The 25,272-nt window shown below is 40.9% G+C and overlaps 1 protein-coding gene across 1 annotated transcript; it reads left to right on the top strand.

Annotated features, from left to right (window-relative positions):
- Positions 1 to 6,898: 6,898 nt before the first annotated feature.
- On the top strand, positions 6,899 to 10,407 carry rps29 (ribosomal protein S29). The gene is given in 3 exon segments (NM_001016766.2): positions 6,899 to 6,966; positions 8,401 to 8,500; positions 10,188 to 10,407. Coding segments are annotated over 3 exon segments (171 nt in total). The 5' UTR covers positions 6,899 to 6,904; the 3' UTR covers positions 10,197 to 10,407.
- Positions 10,408 to 25,272: the final 14,865 nt, after the last annotated feature.

Below are 25,272 nucleotides of genomic sequence, written 5' to 3' on the forward strand. Positions count from 1 at the left end.
GTTAATTTGCGTGACTTTTTGATACGAAAGTTTCGGATTCATTAAAGCTTCGTTATCGTGACTTTCCTTGGGATCTGAAGAGGACTTTCCTTGGGAACTGAACTGAAGAGTGCCATTGAGTCCTATGGGAGGCTTCAAAAAACGCATAGAAGGATCAAAGTCAGTTTTTCCCGCCGTTTACGATCATTCGGATACGAAAACTTCGTGACTTTCGGATCGCCAATACGATATTGTTTTACTATTATGATTTTTTCGGAAGCATTTTTGTGACATTTTTGATCATCAGAAATTATCGTATCTAATCTTAATTTTACCCATTTCGGGATTCAAACTCGTACTTTGATGAATCTGCCCCATAGAGTATCGTGTTCTATAGCTGAACTGGTAAAATACAACCTTATGTGCATATAGGTTCTCCACTAGTGATGTAAGGGTTGACCAGCAATATTCAAAATAAGCAAAAAGTTTGGCACAACATGACTTATTTACTTGGCTTGCAACTAATAAAATAGCAGGTTCATCCTGCTTAAATAAGTCCTGTTGTGCCAATATTTCTGCGTATTTTGGAATATAGTGGAGGGTGCCAAACCCTCTTTCAATATTGTGCACCAGGTGGAACATACATGGTAATGCAAGGGTGTGCTGGTGAATGTGGATAGGGTTGACCTGCAACCTAATTAAAAAACTACAAATAAAAAAAAAAACGAAGACCAATTGCAAATTATCTCAGAATATCAAACTCTAAATCATATTAAAAGTTAACTGGACAAGTGGACAACCCCTTTAAAGGGGCATGTACTAATGCTTGATTTATTTGGTTTTGGGTTTTCTTTCGCCAAAACCTTATTTTGTTTCTGAAAAAGAAAAGTGCAATTTATTATGCAACAAAACCGCAGTGTTCAGGGTTTTTTTACGCTGGCTTTTGTACGACAATACAAAAAAGTTACTGTTTTCACATTTTTTACAACTTTTTTTTTTAGTTTGAGCTTTTTCAATTCTGATCTTTTGATGAATGACTGACATTAGTCGAAATGAGTTTAGTCGTGGTTTAAAAAAACTATAATACCACAAAAATCCTAATTTTTATAAATCCCTCCAGGTTTCATAAGTCAGAAAACAGTTAATAAGAACATCTTAATTAAATAAGCATCTTAATTAAATAAGCTCTTCATTATTTAACTAATCATTTAAATGATCATGAATCAAATGTTCCCATGAGCGATTTTTAAAACTATTAATTAGGACAGATTAGTCCAAAGCAAACTGCATTTTTGCAATGTAACAGTTAATTTTGCCACAAAGCATAGCTGTTAAAAAAGTTTGCTCATCACATTTAGAACAATTGCATCTACAACACGTTCCAGGTTTTAACAGAAGCTTGTCACTATGCCTACATAAACCCTGGTGCTGCAATTCCTTTCTACTGCCCCCCTGCCTTCCCCAGCTCACCCCTAACTAACCTGTGTCTGTGAGCCTATGAAAACACTGTCCACACCCACAGCGCGACATGAAACAGAAAACTGCTCGAGGCAACTTGCACGATTTCACTGAAATTGCGCCGCCGCGTATGCCATCCCACCGGCGATTTACATTTTCGCCAGTGGGATGGCAATCCAGGGAGATTAGTCGCCCGCGAACAGGGAGTTTTGTCGCGGGCGACTAATCTCCCCGTGTCACAGAGCCCTAAGATAGCAAAAGAGGTTAGGAACTGATAAGCTGAGGCACATCTATTAGAGAACAAAAGCAGTGCTAGGGTTTATGTAGGCATAGTAACATGTTCTTTTTAAAATTCGAACATATTACTATCCCTTTAAGCTGTTGGCCAAATGAAAGGAATAATAGGAAGGTGGGCGGTTTATGGGCTGTGATACTGTATATGTCCATTCAACAGAGCCAGGCCAAGCTGACCAGCATCCTACGAATCAAAAAACAAATCAAGGAAATAATCACACAGGGTTGGGTGTGTAAATATCTCTTACCCACAGTCACGGTGGGTCCAGGTGCTCATGCCCCAGACCTCTCAGCGTAGGGAGCCATCATGGGAAAATCAAAAATAGAAAAGGCAGGCACTCCGGATTTTATCAAAAAATGTTGAAAAATGCAGCAACAAAAGTAGTTTACATTAAAAACGTATAAATTTTATTGGATCCATATGTAAAAACAAGAAGCCTTACGCGTTTCGTACCATGAGGTACTTAATCATAGGCCTATGATTAAGTACCTCATGGTACGAAACGCGTAAGGCTTCTTGTTTTTACATATGGATCCAATAAAATTTATACGTTTTTAATGTAAACTACTTTTGTTGCTGCATTTTTCAACATTTTTTGATAAAATCCGGAGTGCCTGCCTTTTCTATTTTTGATTTGACCAGCATCCTAAGCAACCCACTGGCCACCTTGCCCCCCACCTCGCGCATGTATGGTGATGTCTGGGGAGGGGGTACTGATGAGTAGGCAGAAGGGAGTGGGCTACACTCAGATTGGACTCAAGGAATCAGGCTAGGTATAGACAGACAGAAGAGATATCTCCCTAGCACAGCCCCCACTGTTGTGCCCTAGGTACTGTATGTGCCCTAGGTACTGTATGTGCCTCTTCTGCCTAGCACTAGATATGGCCCTGCCACTGAACCTAGAGTGGGATTATTAGTCAGATATTGTAGATTAGTTAGTGTATGGCTAATTTTAAATTAGTCATGCATAGGCCGATATAGGCCTCTGCCTCTTCAGACCAAAATTATTAACATATGAATCCAGCAGACATATATGCACGTCTTTATGTGGTGCAGTAGTCCTATAAAGTGATACTGGCACAAAAGATTTTCAAATTTTCAAAAAAAATTTTCATACAAAGTTACCTTAAGGTCATGTTGATCATTTTTCACCTATATCTGTGCTTATGTAAGTTATACTTTAAGTTACTAAACCAGACTTTTGCCAACCTGACTGTCCCTTTTACAACCTGTCGGTTAGAATCTCAAACACATGTTGATCATTTTTCACCGATATCTTTGCTTATGTAAGTTATACTTTAGGTTCCTAAACTGAACTTTTGCCAACTTGACTGTCCATTTTGCAACCTGGTGGTTAGAATCTCAAACACTAATGGACTATTTCAACATAAAAACTCTTTATAAAGTAACTAGGGAGAACTGATGGGTAATGTAAAAACATTAGAAAGTACTCATGGCAAATTTTTAAAGCTCACGCAAAGACAATGTTGTGATATATTTAAAAAACACAAAAAAAAAACAGATTAATTTCAGCTGTCTCCTTACATACTTGACAGGCAGGGCATTAACTAAAAGGACAATGAATCTTGTAGAACTAGTATGACTCACAGGGGCAGATTTTCATCCGTTTAAAAAGCACAATACAAAAAAATCGAATCAAATACAATTTTCTTGTATCGTGCTTTTTTAAAGTACGAAAAATTTGTATTTGAAAATACAAAAAAATCGTATCTGAACGTATAATGGCCGAAAAGTAAAATTTTTTCGCATCTGGACAATTGTAAAATGCAGGAAAACCATTCTGACTTTGAACCTTCAGTGCATGATTTTGGAAGCCTCCCATAGGACTCAATGGCACTCTGCAGCTCCAACCTGACACAAGGAAAGTCTGAAGCTTGAATGAATCTGAAACTTTTGTACTTAGCGCAACAATACGATTTTGTCACAAAGTACGAAGAAGTCGTGCAAATGCACGAAAAAGTTGCAGAAACTCAAAAGTTGTAACCTTTAAAAAAATACGATTTTTTTGTATTCAGACCAGTCGTACTTTGATGAATGTGCCCCACAGTCAGTGTGGCAAAGCAACATTTGGGGGGGAGGGGATTTATATATATATATATATATATATATATATACACTGCTCAAAAAATAAAGGGAACACAAAAATAAGACATCCTAGATCTGAATGAATGAAATATTCTTATTAAATACTTCGTTTACATAGCTGAATGTGCTGACAACAACATCACACAAAAAATGTAAATGGAAATCAAATTTATCAACCCATGGAGGTCTGGATTTGGAGTCACACTCAAAATTAAAGTGGAAAAAAACACTACAGGCCGATCCAACTTTGATGTAATGTCCTTAAAACAAGTCAAAATGAGGCTCAGTAGTGTGTGTGGCCTCCACGTGCCTGTATGACCTCCCTACAATGCCTGGGCATGCTCCTGATGAGGTGGTGGATGGTCTCCTGAGGGATCTCCTCCCAGACCTGGACTAAAGCATCCACCAACTCCTGGACAGTCTGTGGTGCAATGTGGCGTTGGTGGATGGAGCGAGACATGATGTCCCAGATATGCTCAATTGGATTCAGGTCTGGGGAACGGGCGGGCCAGTCCATAGCATCATAGCCTTCGTCTTGCAGGAACTGCTGACACACTCCAGCCACATGAGGTCTAGCATTGTCTTGCATTAGGAGGAACCCAGGGCCAACCGCACCAGCATATGGTCTCACAAGGGGTCTGAGGAGCACATGGAGGGCTGTGCAGCCCCCAAAGAAATGCCACCCCACACCATTACTGACCCATTGCCAAACCGGTCATGCTGGAGGATGTTGCAGGCAGCAGAAGGTTCTCCACGGCGTCTCCAGACTCGGTCAAGTCTGTCACATGTGCTCAGTGTGAACCTGCTTTCATCTGTGAAGAACACAGGGCGCCAGTGGCAAATGCCAAACGTCCTCCACGTTGTTGGGCTGTAAGCACAACCCCCACCTGTGCACGTCGGGCCCTCATTTCACCCTCATGGAGTCTGTTTCTGACTGTTTGAGCAGACACATGCACATTTGTGGCCCACTGGGGGTCATTTTGCAGGGCTTTGGCAGTGCTCCTCCTGTTCCTCCTTGCACAAAGGCGGAGATAGCGGTCCTATTGCTGGGTTGTTGCTCTCCTATGGCCTCCCCCACGTCTCCTGACGTCTCCTGATGTACTGGCCTGTCTCCTGGTAGCGCCTCCATGCTCTGGACACTACACTGACAGACACAGCAAACCTTCTTGCCACAGCTCACATTGATGTGCCATCCTGGATGAGCTGCACTACCTGAGCCATTTGTGTGGGAGCATGCCCAGGCATTGTAGGGAGGTCATACAGGCACATGGACACACACACTACTGAGCCTCATTTTGACTTGTTTTAAGGACATTATATCAAGTTGGATCAGCCTGTAGTGTTTTTTTCCACTTTCATCTTGAGTGTGACTCCAAATCCAGACCTCCATGGGTTTATAAATTTGATTTCCATTGATAATTTTTGTGTGATTTTGTTGTCAGCACATTCAACTATGTAAAGAACGAAGCATTTAATAAGACTATTTCATTCATTCAGATCTAGGATGTCTTATTTTTGTGTTCCCTTTATTTTTTTGAGCAGTGTATATATATATATATATATATATATATATATATATATATATATATATATAAATCCCCCCCCCCCCCCCCCCCAAATGTTGCTTTGCCACAGTGACTTACAGAGTCTGTGGGGCACATTCATCAAAGTACGACTGGTCCGAAAACAAAAAAATCATTACAACTTTTGATTTTCTGCAACTTTTTCGTACATTTGCATGACTTCTTTGTACTTTGTGACAAAATCATATTGTTGCGCTAAGTACGAAAGTTTTGGATTCATTCAAGCTTCGGTATTGTGACTTTCCTTGGGCCAGGTTGGAGCTGCAGAGTGCCATTGAGCCCTATGGGAGACTTTCCTTGGGCCAGGTTGGAGCTGCAGAGTGCCATTGAGCCCTATGGGAGATTTTCCTTGGGCCAGGTTGGAGCTGCAGAGTGCCATTGAGCCCTATGGGAGACTTTCCTTGGGCCAGGTTGGAGCTACAGAGTGCCATTGAGTCCTATGGGAGACTTTCCTTGGGCCAGGTTGGAGCTACAGAGTGCCATTGAGCCCTATGGGAGACTTTCCTTGGACCACAGAGACCTTATCCGCACACCATAACACTCCAAAAAATTATTTTGTCCGGTGCACACTGCTAGAGGGATCGGCACCCTCCAAATACACTGTAGCAACAAAAAAAGGCAAATGGCACTCAGGACTACAAACAAGGGTAAAACCCTTTTAAAAGTTTTATTGCAGAGGTGCAACGTTTTGGGGCAATGTGACCCCTTTATCAAGCATCAGACTTTCCTTGGGCCAGGTTGGAGCTGCAGAGTGCCATTGAGCCCTATGGGAGGCTTTCCTTGGGCCAGGTTGGAGCTGCAGAGTGCCATTGAGCCCTATGGGAGACTTTCCTTGGGCCAGGTTGGAGCTGCAGAGTGCCATTGAGCCCTATGGGAGACTTTCCTTGGGTCAGGTTGGAGCTGCAGAGTGCCATTGAGCCCTATGGGAGACTTTCCTTGGGCCAGGTTGGAGCTGCAGAGTGCCATTGAGCCCTATGGGAGACTTTCCTTGGGCCAGGTTGAAGCTGCAGAGTGCCATTGAGCCCTATGGGAGACTTTCCTTGGGCCAGGTTGGAGCTGCAGAGTGCCATTGAGCCCTATGGGAGACTTTCCTTGGGCTGGGTTGGAGCTGCAGAGTGCCATTGAGTCCTATGGGAGGCTTCCAAAATCCAAAATATATATATATATATTACTTAATATATATATTACGTAAGTCAGTGTGGCAAAGCAACATTGGGGGGGGGGGGGTACTAGTTGTACAAGATTCATTGTGCTAAGAGCCCTTTATATTTCACCGTAATAGGCTTCTGTTAATCTTAAGTGATGACAATAAAGCATAACATCACTAGTATACGAGACTTGAAGTTCTAGAATGGTCAGTCTGCGCAATCGCACACAAAGAGAAAACTCATTCGCGCAATGCACTCTGGGATCGGCTTCCTGGTGCTGAATAGCGCTTGCATGGCTCCTCCTCTTCCTTTTCGCTTGTAGAGAGTCGAACAAGATGGGTCACCAGCAATTGTACTGGAGCCATCCGAGAAAATTCGGACAGGGATCCCGCTCCTGGTGGGTGTCAGGGTTGTTCGGGAATGTCTCCTAAACTCCCTCCCGCGCTGTGTCGGGAAAAAACCCCGAAGGCAGGAGGCGTGCGCCCGGCATGTGGCTCGGGCCTCGTGAGGAGGATCATGGCGCTTGTGGGTGGGAATGGCGGCTGGGCGGCCTAGGTTATATGCGCTGAGCGCCGGGCCCGTAGCGTGTAGGGAAGTGTATAGGGGTGTGAGACTGTTGTACAAGATGTCTGGCACTTTAGCTAAAAACTACAGCTTCCAGTCTGGGCGTTATGAGGCCTGGTGCGGGAAAGCAAGCGCTGGGGGAGGGGGGCTCATTGACAGACCCGTTTGTACTTATTTTAATAAGGCGATTTATTTCGGAATTGTGCGCTTGTCAGGTTTGTGTGCAGTCGCTTTGTCATGCTGATCACAGCCATCTCATGCTTAGTGGGCTGAATCACAAGTACTGTGCTTAAAGGAACAGTAACTAAAAATGAAAAGGTTTTAAAGTGACAAATGTACTGTTGCCCTGCGTTGGTAGAAATTTCATATTTGCTTCAGAAAGTCTGATTTTATATATGTAAGCTGCTGTGTAGCCATGAGGGCGGCCATTCAAACTGGAGTAAAGAAAAGGCACAGGTTACATAGCAGAAAACATACTCCGTAGAATACAATGAGAATCTACACATCTAATTTATTTTCTGCTTTGTAACCTGTGCCTTTTCAACTCGATTTGAATGGCTGCCTCCATGGCTACACAGCAGCTTTGTTTATATGAGCTATAGTAGGGATTTGAAGCACAACCTTTACCAGTGCAAGGCAATAGAACATAATGTTTCCTTTATACTGTTACATTTTTTGGTGATACTGTTCTTTTTGAGTGGCCTGCAGAAGCAAACTGCTTTAGGCCTGGCCCCATACCCCATGATATGTAGCCTTTGTTTCTGATTGTGAGCCAAGACCCTGTTGGATGTTTATATGTAAAGTGTATAGGTTATGGAACTGGTGCTTTAGGAACAGTGGCCCTAAGGGTGTCTTTAATTGCATGTCACCCCTTCACAAATAGGAAATTCTCTTTGGCAGACATTTGCTGGTGTCTGCTTGCACTAAAGCAGATCAAATGGTATTTGTGCCAGAGACTTAAAGTAGCAAAATGGTGTCTGCCATTCAGAAATTCACAGTACTTGAATGTGTTAATGGGCAGTTTGTTACATTGAAGTACAACTGCAGTTTGAAGGTAGCAATGTATTTGCTTCTAACACAGTCTAATGTATTAGGCCCACACTTCACTGTTACGGTTGCCAGAATTGCATGGTCCTGCAATTGGTGGGTAATATCTTCTGTTTGTCTCTTGTTGTAACCAGGCCAGGTTTCTGACACAATTCCAGCTTGTGACAGGCTATAGAGTAATAAGAGGGGTAAAAAAATAATTTTTCTTTTCTCTTTTTAGCCGTGTATGTTCTAACAGACATGGACTGATCCGTAAATACGGACTTAATATGTGCCGTCAGTGCTTCAGACAGTATGCCAAGGATATTGGATTTATCAAGGTAAGTCTTTGTTTTTGGGTTCTTGTTTAAAACTGTTAAATGCACCCACTAGTCTACATTTTTCCACATTCTTCATGTTCAGTATAGAGTAATACCTTTTAATGGCAAATCATTTTTATCTCTGTACATATCGATAATATGGGTAGTTGTCCCTGCTGTTGCAAGGCATTGCTTTCTGCCACCTGTGCATTACCACGCAATTCTGGCTTTTTGTAACACATCTGATACAATAGAAAAATGTAATTGTTCTTACTATTTATCATTACGAAATTGAGATATATAGTGACTTGTATTGTGTAAAGCACAGTACAGTGTAGGTAGTCATTAGCAAACTTTAACTTTACACACAGAAATTTAAACTACTGATCCTTCCTTGTCAGGTGTGTAGTTCTTAGCTGCATTCCCACTGACAGAATGGGAGGTTGGCTGGCATCTTGCTTTGCAATGTATGGAGAGCTACTTATGAAACAGTCTGGGATGCAATCCAAAGGGAGTGAAATTGCTAGTGCTAGCAAGGTTTTTGGGAAATTATTAAAATCAGTTTTCAGAGGCACATAATGCAATGGTAAATACTTGTTTTTGACACAGCATGGTTACTAATGTGTTTTGTGTATTACATTTTGTATTTGCAGCTATTAATTTACAATATTATTTACAAAGATGTTTTTGGAAGAGCAGTATACAAATTATAGTTTCTGTACTGTGTAGCATTGTTTGTTTGTTTTCTATTTTTTGATATAGCCGATTCAACACTGATTAGTGCAGTGAAATGTTGTGAAGATAAATTATGCTCTTGCACATAGTCTCAGGAAGAACTTCACTTATTGCATTATACAGGTCTAAAAACAGAATTAAAGGTTGCCTTTTTATACTGCTTTTACTAATAACATTTCCCCCTAAACATTTCTAGCAACAGCAAAATGCTGAATGCTTTCCCAAGCTGTGCAGGAGAGGGCATTTTGAACTCTAGGGTGTCAGACAATTGCTATGTGGTAGGCAGGCAGCTATAGGGAGCTGACAGGGAATTGTGGTATCTTATTTTTGTTTTACAAACAAAAGGGGATGACTCGATTTTGTTTTCACCAGCAATTTCCTTAAAAGTAAATGCCCCGCCAGTTATGAGTATTTTTCCTCTGCCTTCCTCGACATCTCCTCCTAGCCTTCCTTCTGTACAGGCAAACAATTGACTTCCAGTATTGGAGTCGGGCTAGGAGGCAGATGTCGATCGTCGCATAGTGGATTGTGCTGAGGGAAGATTGCTGTATTTGAAATGACCGGATGCAAATTTTTACAATGTATTTTCTAATAAAGAAGGATAGGGCAATTATTAGAGGAGGGTAGAATAGATTTTTGTACCTTAAAATTTAGTGTTACTTTTCCTTTAAAGTTTTTCTGACCATATTTTATCCTGCTGTTGCTTACCTCTACTCTCAGAATTTAACAATGGGTATGCTTGCATTTATTTTGGGGCTGCTTTGCTCAGTTGGCCTTCTAACCAGAACCTATACTTGCAATATTGTCTTGTTCCTAGAGTTCCTTTTGATTAGAATATAATCAATTTAAATAATGTCTTTAGTTTGTAAACTATAGATATTGGTGAGTGGCAATGAACAGTGGGTTGCCAATATGTCCTTTTTATAAAACTGTTGATTGCAAATATTCACATTATACATTTGTGTTTTTCCAGCTTGACTAAACACCTGAGCAGATGTGATTGGCGGTGGTTGAGACACTTGGTGAATAAGGACCATGCCCATTAACTCAGCACCAAGCAGATGGATTCACAATATACTTCTGTTTTGTAAATAAAATTGGTGCAGTCTCCAAAAGTTGTTCTTTATATTTTTTTTTTCCTTCTGAGTATGAGCATGGTCACAGCAATAAAATGACCTTAAACACTGATAGCATATACAGGAGTACAACTCTGACCCCGGTACTGTTTATGGAAGTGGGCAGCATTCCTGTGTGACATACTGACACTTTCAGTGAGTCTTTGAGAAAAGTTTCTCTATTCTTATTTACATGTACAGGAAATATATCTATAAGATAAACTGATCAACCACTAGAAGAGTTGCCTTTACTTTATAAATTCATAGGGGTGGCTTACTCCAGCAGTTAAAGGGTAGTGTTCTCTCTAGTACACAAGTGCAATAAATAAGAGCTTGTGTTGAGCATTATTTATTACCTATGGTTTTAATAACCGAAAAATCAATAGGTTTTGTTAAGCTAATCTGTCTAGTCCAGCGTTTTTCAACCGCTGTTCCGCCGCGAGATGTTGACTGGTGTGCCGTAGGCAGGGCCGCAATTTTTACTTTCAAAGGGGGCCCGGCGATGCTACAGTTTTTCTTAGTAGCTCGGGCCCCCTTTAATAAAATCCGGGCCCTGTCATTGGTTGCGCCCCGTGTCTACGGGTGACGTCAGTACGCACGGGGCGCAACGTTATAAAAGGGCCTGTGTGCGGTCGCGTGTAGGCAGAAGTGCAGAGGTGGCGCGCCTGAGGGATACGAAGATGCTGCTGAAGCCGCCGAAGAGCAGAAGTAAAATGCTGCTGGGCACCAATGTATTAGGGGGGGGCCACGGGGCACACTGACTTATGGGGGCACTGCTGCTGGGCACCAATGTGCTAGGGGGGCTGGCTCTTGGCACCAATGTGCTAGGGGGGCTGGCTCTTGGCACCAATGTACTAGGGGGGCACTGCTGCTGATCACCAATGTACTAGGGGGGCACTGCTGCTGGACACCAATGTACTAGGGAGGCACTGCTCTTGGCACCAATGTACTAGGGGGGCACTGCTCTTGGCACCAATGTACTAGGGGGGCACTGCTACTGGGCACCAATGTACTAGGGGGGCACTGCTCTTGGCACCAATGTACTAGGGGGGCACTGCTGCTGGGCACAGAGTTAAATTTTTTAACATTTTCTAATGGTGTGCCTCGTGATTTTTTTCATGAAACAAGTGTGCCTTTGCCCAAAAAAGGTTGAAAAACACTGGTCTAGTCCTTGCAAAGTGGATAAATACCTGTAAGCCACCCCCTAGTTTTGTTTTATTCACACAAAAAAATAAAATCTAGAGTTATTTTAGTTACAAGCCCTATTCATTGAGCTAATGTTAAAGGAGGATACTAAAATTGCCTTTTCTTACATTTTTACTTGGTAAACACACCCCAAAGTTTTTAAAGGAGAAGGAAAGTCACTTGGAAGTGCCAAAATGTTAGGCACCCCCAAGTGACTTAAATTGCCTACCATTTACCCCGGGCTGGTGCCCCTGTTCTGAGAGAACAGCACCAGCCTGGGGTAGCTGCAGCGCTTCCTGCTTCACGTGCGCAGTAGAGTGAAAAAGCCGAACTTTAACAGAAGTCTGCTTTTCACTCTCCTGGGCATGTGCCAGTTTTGGTGTCCTGGCAAAACGAAGCAGGAAGAAGTAAGCGCTCTCTACAGGTACCCCGGGCTGGTGCTGTTTTCTCCATACACCAGCCCTGGGTAAAAGGTAAGCGATTAAAGTAACTTTTTTAGGCACCCCAAGCCTTTCCTTGTCCTTTTAAGATTGGAGACAGATATTCTTGGTGATGTTGCCTGTAGCAACCAATCATATCTTTTCTTCTGATTTCTAACTTGTAGGTGACTCTTCAAAACTAATTGCTGATTGATTGGTTTTTATGTACAATGTCACTCGTGATATTTATTCCCAATCTTAGTAAACAAGCCTGCTTGCGATAAATGAAGGTAAATAGTTGTTCGAAACAGCGCTACTATAGTGTGCCACAGTTTGTCCGCCATGGCCATTCAAACAAAGATCATAGGTTATGTTACAACTGGCTACAGGAGCATAATGAGATCAGTGGGGTGTTACAAAATTGTGACCACAGGCAGATTTTTGATAGAGATGGCAGCACCAGAGGCCACCCCGTTAGAGAAACTGAAACACCCCCTAAAACTGAAGTTTGAGGCGTTGTAGGAGGTTCTTCATTGTTGGAGCAGTGATGTTATTGCAGATGCTATTAATGCTTTTTGGAGTGGCTTGTCACGCTGCAACAAATCTTTGCCATGGGCGACTAATCTCCCTGCAATGCCATCCCACTGGCTAGAATGTAAATCGCTGGTGGGGTGGCATGTGCGGTGCCGAAGTCTCCTCTCAAGGTGACCGCGGCGCTGCATATGCCATCCCACTGGCGATTTACATTCTAGCTGGTGGGATGGCATTGTGGGAAGATTAGTTGCCCACGACAATGTAGATTTGTCATGGAGCGACTAATCTCCCTGTGTGTCACGGCCCTTAGCTGCCTGCAAGGCTGTGATACCCTGTATGAATTGTTGCAGGTACATTCCTGCTATGTGACTTGATACATGGAGAATGTGTTTTAAATCCTTGTTAAGGTCAACTATCAATTATTCTAGTATAGGACAGAAAAAAAAGCATTCTATCCAAATGTGACCTTTAGACTGCATTAACCCTAGCCAAGACACTGAGCCCCTCTAGGGGAGTCAGCTGCACAGTTTGGATTCAGTGCTATAAACATAGCTGCAATACTGTAGTATTCAGTGTGGGACTGGAGTGTCTAAGGCCCAACAGGACTGCCTCCTGACATGGGCACCCCACCCTGGTCGCTACCTGCTCTGTGTCAAAACAAAGAAGATGAAGCTACACCCTGCGCCATCTACCTTTCTTCATGTGGCTGTGTTGATGGGGGGTGGAGGGAGCACCAGCGGTTTAAGGCAGGGATCAATCCTGGGTTGGTGGGGCCCACTGGGTTTTTTTTTTCCGGTGCCCCACAAGCCCAGTCTGAGCCTGGCAGTATTTCTAAAAACTTAAAGTTGCATCAGTATGTATTGCCTGCCCAATGCAACAATTTTCAAGAATGGAAATTGGACGTTATGGTTGCTGCCCCCTTAAGATCACATTTGCCCTGGGAAGCTCCCAGGCTATGGTTGTGCTTGGCAGCATAAAAAGAGAAATTTTATTAATGACATTGCTGATGCTTGAGTTGACAGTAAGTTTGTGGAGAGCTCCTGTATCTCTTCTGTCATTGCTGCTTAGAGCTGTCAGAGTCTCACTGGGGAATTGGTGCTGAGAGGCACATGCAAATTGGAAGCAGGGCTGTCAGATTCAGCTGAAATCCTCAGTGAAAAAAAAAATCACTCTTATTGGCATGTATATTACATTGCAGATTCCTGTGGGATATGCAACACAATCATAAGTTTTTTACAAATATCTGGCCAGAGGGAAAATTATTCTAAAGAGATTGAGTCTGGAACTTATAAAAACAAATTAAAATATGTGCACGCCTCACTCACTTTCTTCATTCACCCTCCAAACGTTAGTTCTATAGAGCGGACACATTTCTGTCACCTTACCCTAATCCTTAACTACACTCTGAGGATAGGCTGTCTCTTTTGTGCTGACAGTGCTTGTGACTAATGGCAAGTCTCATTCATCCCTCTAATATTTCTCCATGGAAGTCCCTTTTCACCTTCATTGTGCTTCCTGATCAGGGAGCTGCTTTTTAGCAGGTTCATTTGGCAGCAAACATGGATTTATAACTGTGCCAACTTTCAGAGGACCACCAGATTTATTTAAAATGCCAACCTTAAATTAGGCCAGAGCTGCAGCAAAATGCCTTGTCTTAGAGACTGATAAATTGATTCTGTATCTTGCTGTGTGAGCACAATCAATCTCCAAATCCCTGCAACAATAGGACATTGTTTTAATGGTATCCCAAATGTATTTGGTGGTCATTCTATTGAAACATAGGAATAATAGAAGGCAGCACCCCCCTCATACATTGAGGATATATGACATGTTGTGCACAGGGCAGAACACTGTTATACCAGGGGAATTTGAGGAGAGTTACTAAAGATAAAGAGCAAGTTCTGAAGCCAGAATGCAGTGGCCTGAAAAATTAGGTTAAGTGATCATTAGAGAGAATGAAGGGGTCATTGGAACACATTCTGAAATGCAGATACTACTAGTAGTAGCCAACCTTTTTGCCACAGGTGCTCCTATTAACAGTTAAATTATTAGCTGCTGTCAATAATAAGTGTCAGTACAGTAAGTAACGGTAAGTAGCACATATGGCAGATACAAACCCACATGAAAGCACAATTCATGCAAATAAGATATTACAAACATTTCATCACATGAGGGCTCATTTATTAAGCATACAGGTCCTTCTCAAAAAATAAGCATATTGTGATAAAGTTCATTATTTTCTGTAATGTACTGATAAACATTAGACTTTCATATATTTTAGATTCATTACACACAACTGAAGTAGTTCAAGCCTTTTATTGTTTTAATATTGATGATTGTGGCATACAGCTCATGAAAACCCAAAATTCCTATCTCAAAAAATTAGCATATTTCATCCGACCAATAAAAGAAAAGTGTTTTTAATACAAAAAAAATCAACCTTCAAATAATTATGTTCAGTTATGCACTCAATACTTGGTCGGGAATCCTTTTGCAGAAATGACTGCTTCAATGCGGCGTGGCATGGAGGCAATCAGCCTGTGGCACTGCTCAGGTGTTATGGAGGCCCAGGATGCTTCAATAGCGGCCTTAAACTCATCCAGAGTGTTGGGTCTTGTGTCTCTCAACTTTCTCTTCACAATATCCCACAGATTCTCTATGGGGTTCAGGTCAGGAGAGTTGGCAGGCCAATTGAGCACAGTAATACCATGGTCAGTAAACCATTTACCAGTGGTTTTGGCACTGTGAGCAGGTGCCAGGTCGTGCTGAAAAATGAAATCTTCATCTCCATAAAGCTTTTCAGCAGATGGAAGCATGAAGTGCTCCAAAATCTCCTGATAGCTAGCTGCATTGACCCTGCCCTTGATAAAACACAGTGGACCAACACCAGCAGCTGACATGGCACCCCAGACCATCACTGACTGTGGGTACTTGACACTGGACTTCAGGCATTTTGGCATTTCCCTCTTCCCAGTCTTCCTCCAGACTCTGGCACCTTGATTTCCGAATGACATGCAAAATTTGCTTTCATCCGAAAAAAGTAATTTGGACCACTGAGCAACAGTCCAGTGCTGCTTCTCTGTAGCCCAGGTCAGACGCTTCTGCCGCTGTTTCTGGTTCAAAAGTGGCCTGACCTGGGGAATGCGGCACCTGTAGCCCATTTCCTGCACACGCCTGTACACGGTGGCTCTGGATGTTTCTACTCCAGACTCAGTCCACTGCTTCCGCAGGTCCCCCAAGGTCTGGAATCGGTCCTTCTCCACAATCTTCCTCAGGGCCTGGTCACCTCTTCTCGTTGTGCAGCATTTTCTGCCACACTTTTTCCTTCCCACAGACTTCCCACTGAGGTGCCTTGATACAGCACTCTGGGAACAGCCTATTTGTTCAGAAATTTCTTTCTGTGTCTTACCCTCTTGCTTGAGGGTGTCAATGATGGCCTTCTGGACAGCAGTCAGGTCGGCAGTCTTACCCATGATTGCGGTTTTGAGTAATGAACCAGGCTGGGAGTTTTTAAAAGCCTCAGGAATCTTTTGCAGGTGTTTAGAGTTAATTAGTTGATTCAGATGATTAGGTTAATAGCTCATTTAGAGAACCTTTTCATGATATGCTAATTTTTTGAGATAGGAATTTTGGGTTTTCATGAGCTGTATGCCACAATCATCAATATTAAAACAATAAAAGGCTTGAACTACTTCAGTTGTGTGTAATGAATCTAAAATATATGAAAGTCTAATGTTTATCAGTACATTACAGAAAATAATGAACTTTATCACAATATGCAAATTTTTTGAGAAGGACCTGTAGGCTAATGTCTTAAAAAAATCAACAAAAAACATATTACTAGTATTGCATCATACAAGGGCTCATTTATGAAGCATTGGACAATGTACCAAGTGCAAAAACCAGCACGGTTTTATGGGGGATGGCATATGTCCTCTTTCAGGTGATGGGTAGAGGGCTGCTTTGTGTTCTGCAATTTTATAATAAGAATATATTAATGACCTTTTTATATACCCAGACTATAACCAGTCCAGAACCAAGTAACCATGAAGATAATGATTCATTCAAGGCCGAGGTCCATGCCCAAAAGTGTATTCTATAAAAATATAAATATATAAAAGAGAAAAGTGTTTTGCCAAAATTGTACCCGGTTGCAGAAGCAGCTTTTTAGACTGGCTATATCTGTTCAAATAAAACATCTATGCACTGATAATATTTTAGCAGGTGTGGGATTCTCCAAAATGCCAGTGACCCCTTTTACAGTCATAGACATAGACAAGAGCTGCAGTGTCTTGCAAATCTTAACAACTTGTCCACAGAATAATAAAAGGTGTGGCACATTTTTAATGGTTGTTAATTAAAAAAACCATCCCCCACTAATGTCCATTAAATGTAAAAAGTCTTGAGTGCCTATTGCTGGGGGAATAGAGCAGCATGCTGGAAAGAGAACTGATTAGAGCAGTGGTGGGCAAACTGTGGCTCTTGAGCCGCAAGCGGCTCTTTAGCCCCTTGAATTTGGCTCTTCCAGGTGTGGGTTCGCACTTGCAGTGCAAGCGCATTTTCGTTGCCTGTAGCAAAAATCAGCAGGAGGGGGTGGTCTTTGGGCTATGGGAGACGCGGCGCAGGCGGGGGGCGGAATACGCAGTGCAGGGGAGGCTCGCTCGTTTCATGCACGAGTGAGCCAGTCCAGTCTGCAAAAAATTTGGCTCTCAAAAGAAATTTCAATCACTGTTTTGTTGATATTTGTCTCAGTTGACTAATAAGTTTGCCCACCACTGGACTAGAGGATAACCAGGTGGAGCAGCCTTGCAATGACCTCTGTCCAGATTCCTGGGCATTTCTCTCAATGTACTTGTCAAGTGACACATGCAACACACTATTCGTCCCATGAAAGGTTAACTTGACACTATTTCTATTAATAAAGTAAAGCAGAGCTCTGCTATAAACTTATGATAGAGGAATAGGACCTGTTAGCCAGAATGCTCCGGACCTGGGGTTTGTAATTTGGATCACCAATAAGGATTAATTATATCTTATATATATATTTTTGTATAAATGTAGTGTATAGGAGATGACCTTTCTATAATTTGAAGCTATGTGGATAACAAGTTCCAGATAACAGATTTCATACCTGTACAAATAAACTGAACAGTGCTAAGGTCTATAGACAGAGTAAACCCAATAAAGAAACTGCCAGAGATTGTGGTTTAGAGGAAACCTATTAAAGAGCTAATGGTAGTGGTAGTGCTACACTTATTGTAACTGTGCCCTTCATGAATATTTCATACATACTGCTACTCAATAATGTATTTGTATTTTCTTTTTAAAAAGAATAGTGACATATACATTATCTTTACAGTTATATTTAAGGGTCCATCCACAGGAATGTCTAATGCCATTAGGTGTAGGCACTGCAGTATAATAATACACACATCAAGGGGTTTCAAGTTTCCTGTGTACGAAAGAGTGGCATAAACATGTAAAAGCATGAGCAGAGCAAATTACTTGGGGATAGAGTGAAAGAAAAGGTTACATTAGGAAGGACAGTTATAGCAGTGCAGTATTGTGTTCTACCTTTTTTTTATCAAAGGGCACTGCAGTGGGAATTCCATTTTGGGCAAGACTCCAACAATTCAGCTTCAGTGGTGAACCAGATAAGAGATAAAATAGCAGCTATTCAAGATAAAGTTCACAAAGGAAATAAGACATCATCTAGAAAGATGGGAGAAAAATGCTATATGGTACTTTTTCCCGTAACTAGCTCATCCAGAGAATTTTACTAGCGGTTGCTGTAAACATAGATCCTAGCATAAACATTGTAATGTTTTGTGAAAGCCCTTCCCAGAAGAAAAGAGGCTGTTACATAGCAGCAAAGGGATTAAAAATTAGATGTTCTGTGGTGTATTTAAAGGAATACTGCCATGGGAAAACATGTTATTAGAGCTTCTCCAGCAGAATCCTGCACTGAAATCTGTTTTCGAAAACGCAAACTGATTTTTCTATATTTAATTTTGAAATTTCACATGGGGCTAGCCAGATTCTTTATTTCCCAGCGTGCCACAGCCATGTGACTTGATAAACTTCAGTCACACTTTACTGCTGAGCTGCAAATTGGAGTGATATCACCCCCTACCCTTTCCCCCCCCAGCAGCCGATCAGCAGCACAATGGAAAGGCAGCAAGATAGCAACTCCCAGTAGATATCAGAATAGCACTTGATAGTGCTATTCTTTGTTTTTATGTCATATTTTTTTAGGGCAGCAACATTTTGTCCCCGTTTCTAAGTGTAACCCTATTTTGGCTACAGTTGTACTTTCAACACGCAATCACCTGCATGTGGCGCTACAGAAGCCCTGAGCCGCCGCTTATTATGGGGGACAGGTATGATATAAATGAATGGCATGCCTCCACCCAGAGTAGGTATAGGTAGAACTATATTTCTCCTCCCTGGGAAACTCTGTGATGTCCTCCTTGGACCAGGACTCCCTGCAACTCCCGGTACCTTGCCCCTCCCTTGGGGTAGCTGCTTACCGGGCAGTTGAGGATCCTCAATATACAAACAGCCAAGACACCGGTTATGATGATGAACCAGATGAACTTGCTTTATTGATTGATGCAGGCAGAACTTTCAGGGGATGTCACGCAGATGGCTCAAGTCACACTCTCTCTCTTTGGGCTACCCCCGGTACTTCCGCCGTATGATCCCACCTAGGACTCACCCCGGTCCGTAGGGCCCCTTACTACACACTACAGGTCCTGAACTCCAGCCATGAGTGCTGGGGGGGTCTTAACCCCTCTCTCTCCTGTTGGGGCTATCTCTGCCCGTTCTCTCTAGCCTGCCTGTCACTCCTAGAATGACCCATTACAGTACCTCCTGTACTAGAACACAAGCCTGTTGTACACCTCTTTACAAGAGGCAGTCCCAGGACTAAGACCTGCTATACTTTTAGCACAGTGCCATCTAGTGGTTGCTGTTAACTTGCAGGGAAACCTTTTAGCACACAAACATCTAGGACCACCTTTAGGTGTCCAAATCACATAAGGCCACCCTCATGGTGCCTGTCTAAAGGGGAAGTCATCCTGAAGGGGCCCAATTCTTTGTGGTCCCTACATAAGTTATAAAATGAAACATGTTCAGGGGTGTTTCTGGGGCTGCTGTTGCTTAAGGCACGTCTAGGTTAGGCAGATGCTTGGAAAATGCAGATTTGTCAATCACCCCTAATACCAGATTTTGGAGGCTCTCCTCTGCTCTCCTGTCCCCTAGCAGCATTCTCCCAATTTTTCTGAAACCTCCCGAAGTCCTGCAGCAAATTTTGTGTGTGCAGTAAGCATTTGGTGATGAAATTTAATGCATTTGCGCATGCAAATGGCTTCAGCAATGGTTTTGCACATGATTCCCCCTGAATCACACAATGCCGAGGTTGACAGCTCTTATAATGCTACATGCCAACTATAAGGTTTCTCACCTTGCCTTATGGAAGGAGGTGCCCTGAACATGATGCAGAAACCAGTCACTTCCTTATCTAGCTTGAAGCTTTGCCTACAGAGCCTTACTTCTCCATTAAATAGTAGTTGATCATAGAGCTCTGCACTGTGCACGCTTGCTTGATTTCCATTGGAGCATGAGGCAGCAAGGTTGCGCAGTTTGCAAGACAGAAGTAGCACATTGGGGTTTAATCCACAGCATTCTGGGTCCTCCATGGTAAACAACTAAGAAATTCTCTATCACCCACAGCAACTCTTTGACCAACTTTAAAGGGCAGGGAAAGCTCAGTATACTAAAAGGGCAGAGTAACTGATGTACTGATTTCTGTAGCATGTTTCAGCTTCTATCTTAGAAAGGACATCAGACTCAATGTACGGAGAGAGTTATGTTATTTGGGGGGCTGTTAGAGTTGTTTCAGGGATTTTAAAATTAAAGATTTCATTATTCTTCAAGTATTGACATTTGAACAATATATGTTTTAAATATGCAGATACCAATGTTTTTCTCAGCTAGAATAAAATGTTTAAGGACTCACTAGTGTTTGGTGGAGGCTTCATATCAGGTTCTTTGTTGGGCCCTGGTTCAACATGGGTAGGACAGGCTGCAGCAATTAATTTTCAAGTAAAACAGTCATTTTCTATCTCTTCTAATATGTTGATTAAAGGCATATGAATAGACTAGTGCACATAACCAAAATGCCCTGGTTGTGTAGGTTACAGGATGGATATGGAAATAGCCAACTTCACATGAGAACTTTTAAGTGAGAAGAAAATGAGAATATTACAAAATATTTACTCTACACATCTCTAGGCTATAAATGCAAAAATGCATTTTATATGACAGTTTTCCTTTAAGGAATCCTTAAGCTTCCACAGAGTAAACATTATTCAATAACCGCAAGCTTCATGTTCTTTAAACCAGAAAGTATCTGCGGGGAATGTCTTAATTTAAGTTCACTAGATTCAGTTATGTTCTGTCAGAGAAATCAATTGATGCTGTTAATTTATTGTGCCTGTCAGTTCTTTATTTAACACTAACAGTATTTCATTTTGAGATCAATGATTTTCTGTTGTCTGCAGAAACATCCCAGTTGATGAGAAATCTTGATATGCCCACACCTAGCAGGAATATTTTGTAGCCTAATGAGAAAAGCATCCCAAAAAGCATCAAGGAATACAGTATATGTCAACATTTAAAAATGAAATAAATTATAACAGGTCTAGTAACACTGACAGTTTATTTTTCCCATACTAAATAATGTACATAGCAGATACATGTGCTATTTTGTAATGAATCTGGTGCTATGGGTGTCAAAGCTCTTCTGCTATAATTGTGCTAGCTGCTAAAATCTTTTAACAATATGTGGACATTATGAACAAACATGATACATAGGGAAGATAAAGGAAAACAACAAAAACACAATAAATATACAGAAATTCACAATAAACGTACATATACATGTACAATAAATTCACAACATGTACATAATTCAATTTACCATACACATAGAAAGGGGGTATGTCCTATTAACATTTAACTGTATTAGCCATACTACTGACACACGCATGTAAGATAAACACTAGGTTACACAGATCTCTTTCGTATAGTTGGGCTATCTCTGTACATCAGAAAATGGATCACACTAATTCATTTACACAATAATTTGGGTACTGGTAGTTCTTAAAGACTTTATCATTTGAACAGGCATGGTACAGATATTAAAATCAAAGGTTTGCAAGACAGAAGTAGCACATTAGGGTTTAATCCACAGCATTCTGGGTCCTCCATGGTAAACAACTAAGAAATTCTCTATCACCCACAGCAACCCAAAAAATGTTAGCTTTTAACTAACTTAGGGCAGATTTATCAAAGATTAAAATTAGAGATCACTACAGAAAAATTCACCCTCTTTCTATTTATTCTATTCTTTTCATCATTTGTTAAATATGCTTCTAAAAATTCAATAGGAATGAATAGAAAGGGGGTTGTGAGTGAGTTGTTCTGTGCTCAAATTTCACACTTTAATAAATCTGCCCATTAGTGTCTTTTATTATTTAACCCCCTAGAAGTATTAAACTTCCTTTACTACTTGTTTGTCCATTAAACTACATTATTAAGCCCTGCCATTTGTTCACTCACAGATTTAGTCTGCAGTGAGCTAGCCCTCCATAGGGTCGCTTGTCCCAAAATTTTAAAATCCAGTTTTGCAATATGACTTTCTCTTTGCTGGGGCCTTTTCTACCATGCTCTGTGCACTATTCATGAGGGAAGGTGACCTAATCCTAAAGGACATGCTTAATCAAACCTAGGGCTATTACGCTGAAAAGGGACTAAAACCTTAAACACCCGAGTATAAACAAATAAAGCTGCTAACCACATTTAACGTTTTATCTAAATGGGGTTACAACATATCTCACATAATTTCCTGCACACTTCCACAATTCTCTATATCTGTTCTGCATAAGCCCTTTATCAGATCTAGAGTCTTGTAATTAGTGTGCAGGGTGGAAAGGGGGGGGGAACAGAACCAGATTTAAGCTGCTGATTCAAGTCCTTTAGACAGATTCGGGAGCTTATCTTTCTGTGTATGGGGCCCCCCAATGGGTCTTCCCAATCGACATCTGGTTAAAAATTGGGCAGGTGTCGATTGGGCAGGTTTGATTTTCCCTTGGGCCAAACAATCAAATTAGCCCAATATTGTCTGCCTTAGGTGGGCATTTTGGGAGAAGATCAGCTTGTTTTGCAAACTCACCAAACGAGCAGATCTTAACGTGAATGGCCACCTTTACCCAGAGGCACTTTTTGCAGTCCTTATCCAGACAAGTAAAGGCCCATACCCATCAGAATGACACTAGTCACGATAGTGACTAGAGAGTAATCTCTTTGGGATTTTGCTGGAAGCTTGAAAATAAAGCTATTTAAATCATTAATTTTTAACCTGTGACCTCATAGCTGTTTTTAAACTATAACTAAAAGCAATGGTATGTTCCAAAATGTTGCTTTTTGCCTATGATTAATAATTTGTTTGCTTTTATGCTCTCTCTCTATATATAAATATATATTATTGCCCAAAAGAATCAGTTTTCTGCTGTCTAGAAGTCTGACTCTAGATGGCATAGTTGTCCTATGTTCAAATAAAACCTACAAATAACAGATTACAGATTTTATTGGGAATTTTATTGGACATTAGAAAGATATGATTTAAAAACACAGCATAGCAATTTTATGATTTTCTTGGTGCAATAGATTTTAGCTATGTTATATTCCATTCTGATAGCTGTGTGATGAAATTATGTTACTCTACAAATTAAGTATGTAACTTATTGGACATAAAAGACACGTATTTCTAGGCTTTCAATAAAAATGCCCATTGAATGCCAGCTCTGTCATTACAGTGTAATTAGAAAGTGAATGCAAAATTTTGCCAAACCTCCTGCATGGCATTCCTGCTCAAGGACCCATTTATTAATTCCTGCTAAGTACAAAATCAACTAAATGTCTTTCTGCTGGGCTTAGCAGTTAATTACAAATAAGAATTACTTTCCAGCTCTTATCCCAATGGATGTTTGCTAATTTTAGTTCTGCAATTCCAGCATGTTGAAATGATTTTAAATGCTACTTATTTTATTAGAATTATTAGCAGTCCTTGCGATTTTATTCTGTAAATATATAAAATATAGCTCTCTTGTATGTTCCGAGGGAAAGGTTCAGTGATCTCAATTTACCTATATATTTCAATATTTTTATTGAAATTCTTTGACACTTTCTATATTGCATAAATATATTACTAAGTTATAGCTCTGAATAACAAAAAGGACAAATCAGAGACAGATGCTTTGCACCTTCATGTGACTGGTTTATTTGGACAAAAGTTAAACCTGATGGACATGTGTCTTTTTACCCCTTATCTACTGTATAACTTAGATGTGTCATAGAGATATTGTACATTGCTAGGGCAGGGACAGTGTTAATAATATTAATAATCAATAAATGGGTTATGTAGTGCATATAACATATATGGCATAATACCTGTATAATCACAATCTCTCTGAAGCCCCAGTAGCATATTCACCACTGGTAATGGGTGGGTGGATGACCATGGCCAACGCACCTTCCTCTTGCAAGGGACAAAAGAACCCAGGAATATGAGCTTTGCACTCATTTGGTCACTCTATTCCTGGTATCTAAAGGGAAGGCTTAACATGCAACAATAAAGTCACTGAACTAAAATTCCAGTCAGATTATTTGCTTTACAAGAAGCCTCTTTAGTGTGGATAGTAGTTCTACTGAAAATATGAATATGCTCTGCAGTTTTGAAAGCAAGTAAAAATTCTAAGCATTACAAAAATAAAAAACCCTTTTATATACATGATATTTTTGGAGTTCCATTACAGACAAAAAAATCATGCTTTTACAGCATACCCATTTTCTTGGAGGTAGAAAAATGGTTCTTGTGAAACGACATGAATGTGAAACAGTCAGTGCTGTTATATTTAGTTGCCATCTATTTGAAAGAGTTTACAGGCAGTATTATTTAGAAGCACACAGTCAGCAAACTGGTACATAGACTACACCGCTGACCTTCTGGGAATCAGTGTGCGGCTGATTCACTGCACCAGCGGCCTGTAGTTAGGGCTCATAAGGGAGATGGCATTCACAGGTAAAATATATAAAGTGAAATATTTTTCTTCAGCTTAGCAAACAGAATAAAAAACAGGAGGGTTTGAAAATTGGAAATGTTCCACATTTTTTGGAAAAGCATTATAAACAGAAGCTGCATTTCTATAAAGCACAAAATACTGCATCTTTTTGATTCTGTCAACCTTATTTTGCTATACTGAGTGTTGATCTTATCATAACAAGAAAAACAAAATGGAGCAAGGGAAATAACAAGCAGGCCAGTTTTGAGCATTTTGTGACTTTTTTTTAGTTTTTTGGACAGTGGACAAAAACTGAAAAATGGCCCAGTTTATTTGACCCATTTATTTGTATGCCAGGAAGCATTTTGGGCTCTTTAAGGCAATTACCATTTGAGGGAAAATGGAGGACCAATTTCTACTTGTATGCCTTGTACAGGTATGGGACCCATTATCCAGAATGCGCAGGACCAAGGGTATTCCGGATAAGGGTTTTTTCTGTAATTTGGATCTTCATACCTAAAGTTTACGAAAAAAAATCACTAAAACATTAATTAAACCCAATAGGATTGTTTTGGGATCAAGTACAATGTACTGTTTTATTATTACAGAGAAAATGGAAATCAATTTTAATAATCTAAATTATTTGATTAATATTGAGTCTATTGGAGACAGGATTTCTG

Source organism: Xenopus tropicalis, chromosome 8 (assembly GCF_000004195.4).
Source record: "Xenopus tropicalis strain Nigerian chromosome 8, UCB_Xtro_10.0, whole genome shotgun sequence".
Lineage (NCBI taxonomy): Eukaryota > Metazoa > Chordata > Amphibia > Anura > Pipidae > Xenopus > Xenopus tropicalis.